The sequence below is a fragment of the Teleopsis dalmanni genome, chromosome 1 (assembly GCF_002237135.1).
Source record: "Teleopsis dalmanni isolate 2A chromosome 1, ASM223713v2, whole genome shotgun sequence".
In the NCBI taxonomy this organism is placed as follows: domain Eukaryota; kingdom Metazoa; phylum Arthropoda; class Insecta; order Diptera; family Diopsidae; genus Teleopsis; species Teleopsis dalmanni.
This window is the reverse complement of record NC_051846.1, coordinates 34,082,240-34,087,482: the sequence shown is the minus strand read 5'-3', so window position 1 is coordinate 34,087,482 and position 5,243 is coordinate 34,082,240. Positions and strand designations below refer to the sequence as shown.

At 30.4% G+C, this 5,243-nt stretch overlaps 2 protein-coding genes across 2 annotated transcripts in view; both read right to left on the bottom strand.

Annotated features, from left to right (window-relative positions):
* The window catches only part of LOC119679362 (collagen alpha-3(IX) chain), a gene marked incomplete in the record, with an annotated part of 240,003 nt that overhangs the window by 80,378 nt on the left and 154,382 nt on the right, over positions 1 to 5,243 (bottom strand).
* The window catches only part of LOC119673223 (GTP-binding protein Rhes-like), a 12,902-nt gene that overhangs the window by 5,511 nt on the left and 2,148 nt on the right, over positions 1 to 5,243 (bottom strand). The window contains exon 2 of the mRNA XM_038084468.1: positions 2,795 to 2,988. Coding sequence (XP_037940396.1) covers positions 2,795 to 2,988 — 194 coding nt within the window. The remainder of the gene's footprint in view (positions 1 to 2,794; positions 2,989 to 5,243) is intronic.

Sequence of the window (5,243 nt, the reverse complement as noted above, 5' to 3'; positions counted from 1 at the left end):
AAGTGCTGATTCCACTTCAGCATTTATAGCAACAACTGAATACAGCCGCTGCCACTTCCGTTTTAGGAGTTCAGCGTTTCCTTCCTATTGTGCCTTTACAATCATTATCACACTAAGTTTGTTTTGATTTCGTTTTGTTAGTGTTTTCCCTTCCTCTTTGTGCGACTGTGTTATTATTAATTTCTGTATATATGTTTTTGCTTTTTCACTTGAAATAATATAGACTCAAAACCAAACAAATGAGAGAGAGAGAGAAAGAGATACTGGAACAAAGAAATGAAAGTTGATATAATCTTTGTTTTTTGCGTTCAGGAAAATTTTATTCACTGGAGTTTTGAATAATGAAAAATAAGAATATTTTTCTTTTCTTCCTTGTGAAGAAAGATATTAAAATTTTGCAATAGTTTTTTAAGAGGATTTTTTATTGATTTCATAGAAATTTAGAAAAAGTTAAAAATACTACAAATTTAAATTTAATTTCAACTTAAAACGGAATAGACTCCTGGGAATGTATATCCTTACGGAAGAGACAATTAAAGGCTGTAAAGTCGGTTCCATACTACTTTTTATTGACACAACGGGGTTTAGAGACCTACTCTATACCCAGAAGGGGGCACAATAGACCAATAAATTTAAATTTAATTTCAACTTAAAACGAAATAGACTCCTGAGAATGTATACCTTTACGGAAGAGGCAATTAAACTCTGTAAAATTGGCTCTACACTACTTTTTATTGACACCGGGGTTAAGACCTACTCTGTACCCAGGAGGGGCATAATAGACAATAAATTTAATTTTAATTTCAACTTAAACGAATAGGCTTCCTGAGAATGTATACCTTTAGTGAAGAGGCAATTAAACTCTGTAAAGTTGCTCTAACTCTGCTTTTTATTGACACAACAGGACTTAGAGACCCGACGGTCGCAGTGTCACATTCCTTAACAATAATAATAATCAATTTAAATAATTTCAATCTATTACAGTCAGTCTTACCAGTATAAAGAAAAGATTAAATCTGACGAAATCAGTCTTGAAGCTAATGACATAAGATTCCAAACCATATAAACGGTTTATAACTGTAATTTTTTTATTTTTATTTTCTCAGCATTATCAACACAACTTTACAAATGTTCACCCGGAGTCAAATCTTTTTTATGTCAGTCAAAACTATTTGAATTATCGGAATACTGCTAAAATGTTCAGTTTCCATTTGAAGAATAACCCGTAATAACCACATAAAGCATATTCATATCATTAAAGTGCTTGATCGATAGCAAATATTACACCTTTTTTTGACCAAAATTTTACATATCTAGTGTGTTACAGATATATAACGCGATGATTTAGTGTGATTTTGCATTAATATGCAAAAAAATCAACTACCTGGTACATCGATATTCCACTCGAACTAATCAAATTTTCACCCACAAGAGCTATAGCACTTCCAGATAATATTTTGTGTACGCCATCTTTCCATCTGAGATAAAATTTATAACGAAAATTGAAAATCGATTTTTTTTTAAATCGAAGGGAAAAATTAATATCTTCCCAAATAAGATAACTTTAAAACGTTACTTTTTCTCTTTTCACTCTTCTGATAACTAACATTCTGCATTTTTGTGATTTGTTTTTAGGACGTATTGAAACGTCAGGTTTCATTTCCGGTTACAGTTCCTTGTTGGACTCGTTGATACATTTTTGCGATGAGTTTGCAATGCAGAATTCTGGAAACATTTATAAGCCAGAGTGGGATGCACAAAACATGCAAGTATTCTACATTTGAGCAAATCTTCGATCAGAACTTGATCGGCTATACTTTTCGCTATTCCAGTTTCCTATTTAATGAATTTAGCAGCCATAAAATAGTCCATTAAAAAAATTGTTCTAACTTTATCCACATTTTGTTTTCGTTGTGAGTGGTTTTTGTTAGCTGCCATAATTATCGTTTTCAAGTACCACATAACTATAATGGAATTAGTCAATCCAACGGAAAATATATGATCAGAACATGTGTTCGTTCTCGTACTTATTTATTAGTCCTTCATTAATTTTTCTCAATTTAAAACAAAATTTAATATTGGCTTCTCCATTTCACCTACATACTCAGAATAATGTAACATTAAAAGGTAAGTAACAATAAAATGTCGATCAATTTGCTTAGATGTTCAAAGCAAGCGAGAAAATAATTATATATCGACCATTATTGACTAATAGATATCTCAGCGCTGAGTTTCTTTGGAAACAGTATAGCTTAAATGCAATGAGACTAAATAATATTGCAATATTTACAAGTAAACCTGAAGTTCTAGCTTTAACCGAATCATCAATTGATGCTTCAGACATCTTTCATTGCAAAAATATTTACTTTAACTAAAAATCTAATTCCCGAGACAGATTACAATATAATCGTAATAACTTTGCAATAGAGTTCTTTGAATCTTCTCTTCAAAAGTCCCACAAATTAAATAGATTTTATACTTAATTTGTGTATTAATTTAAATAATTCTAATCTAAGGTTATTGTTCCAATGAGTAATCTGTCTTATAATGAGGTGGCCCACAGAATCTTTGTTGTGAAATATCATCCAATGCATTGATATTTTACGTAAAAAACAGACTGAAAATTAATAATAAATTTATAAACGAAAATAAACTTTCCTCCATATTTCTCAACAATCAATTACATATTCATATCGAAACATTTTGTTTCCATTGTAGTAAAACCCAAACATATACAATACTCACTCTTCCAAACCCATTAATATAAACTACTACAAGGCTTTATTCTACTTACCAGTCATAAATGATAAACGTCGCATAGCCGGAAACGGATGATAACCGGATGTATCCAATATATCCAATTGATACACTTCATTACGTATGCGATACAATTTTCGGTGAAAATCCTCAATGGTGGGTGTGTATGCCTCTTCATACCGATTGCCTAAAAATCTGGCCACAATGGATGATTTGCCGACACGTGAGGAGCTGCGAAAATTATAATTAATTTTATTATTTTTAACCTAATGCCATAAATGATTCGAAAATTAATTAATTTCGTGATAATAAAACAATTCCTGCTAAACAATAAAGTTGAATGTATGGTATTTCAAAGATATTTGCACGTTTGTGTGCGTTAATTTGGGTCTGCGTCTATTACTGAAATATTGCACTATGAGATACTTGTGCGAAACTTAAAAGTAGGCGAGCCTCTTTGGCACGTGCAAGTCTCACGAATGTAATTAAGTTTATCTGTTTAGTTATCTTTTGAGAAAAACTCATATAAAATTTTACAACAATTTTGAAGATTTACGAATTACGTGACAATGAACTTTACTTCTTTATACGACATTAAATTAAACCAATTTGATTTTTGCTGTTCTCAGCAAACTATTTTTGGATAAAAAAAACATTGACTGGGAGAGTATAGTCAATTAAATTCGCTTTTTAAATATGTTTTATTTTTAATTTCATTCTCTGTATTATACAAATTCAAAAAAAGTACACTGGAACAAAAGTGAAAGTTTTAGGACTGAATTCATCATATCAATTTTTTATTTAATTTTATTTCAGTTTAATTGATACCCATTCTTGTGAATAGCATATTATGGTTATATATATAAACTTAAACAAGTTGAACTATTAAAAGGATGACAGTGTCAAAATTTTCCATCACCTCCAACCGCTGTTTAAAAATTAAAATCTTAATACTAAGAACAGAAAGCTGTTATAGGTATAACCAAATAATTCGACCGCCATTTCTATATGCATGTGTAGCGTTTAGCAAAGCCTCAAACACTACTATTTGTCAGCTAGAAAGTGCACAAAGCCATGCTCTGAGAAGACTTTTCAAGATACCATGGTACATTAGGACGAATAACATCCTTAGGGACCTCAAGATTGATCCGATCAAAAAATACATAAAGGATAGAACCCTGAAATTATTTACGAAGACTGACAGACTTACCAACACCGCATTATCGAATCTCAGAATGGTAACAGGCTTTTCGGGGAGGTATGCAGATCTGAGGTCAATTATTGCTTAGTCTGATGAAATGAAAAACAGTAACCCAGTCCAGGCGTAAAGAGGGATTATGAAGAAACCGCACAATTAATAGAGAGTAAAAGTGTACAAGTGCACTGACTTCACTAGCCTCAATATAATAATAAAATTTCTAAAGAGAACATATATTGAGACAAGGGCGATGTCGAAACTGGTTTGCAAAATTGCCATTCGGTAATTCTGATGCTAAAGTCGCACTGTGTTCTGGAAGGCCAGATGAAGCTAATCAAAACACAAAAGAGATACGAACCGACATTGATAGTAACTTGTGAGATTGCTGAGAGATTAAATCTATTAAATTCGACCATTCAAATTCTTAATCTTAAGCTTAAAAAATGACTTGAAAATGACTCTTACAGAAAGAAATTTGTAGTCTGCTGTGATTAACCTGTCAAATGTTAGAAAAGGAATTATTCATTTTTAACGAGCATTATTACTGGGGTCAAGAAATAGATGACAACAACAATGTTAAATGCAATTACATAAGGAGCTAAAAAAATAAACTGATTTAAAACTCTTTAAAACCCGGTATTCAACAAAGGAACAAACAAAGTTTTTTGTTATTCAAGAACCAAAAATTTTTTTAACTAAGAATCATATTACTGGCAGAAAGAAGGCGAAAGGTATTAGACCAGTCTACACAATATATAAGTCAAGCTTAAGGCCATATAGCGATAGCTCCTATTATTTAAATTAGATGTAAGTTTCAATAACGTTATAACTTTGTTAATAATAATAAATTATAAATCAATAAAATATTTATTCAATATGAGTAAATAATAGAAATCTTATGGATAAGACTATTTATTTCCTAAAATATAGACAACAGACTAAAGATGACTTATAAAATCATATTTATGTTTTAAATTTATTTATAATTTAAATGTTTTATAAATATCATACTAACATATATGCCAACAAATAAAGGTTAAACTACTCCATAACAATATAACCTTTAATATAACTGCTCTCTAATCCGTTCTCATATAATACATGCCATTTAAGGCAGAATCGAAAACGCCCAAGTATTAACCTTTTTCATTTATTTGAGAGTAATTTTTAAATGAAATATCAACAATATGTGTACAGTATATATTAAAATGTAATTAACAAAAGGTTACTGAATTAAGCTTAAAAAGCCTGCAAATATTCTGTTTATTTATAAAGCATTAAGCAATTT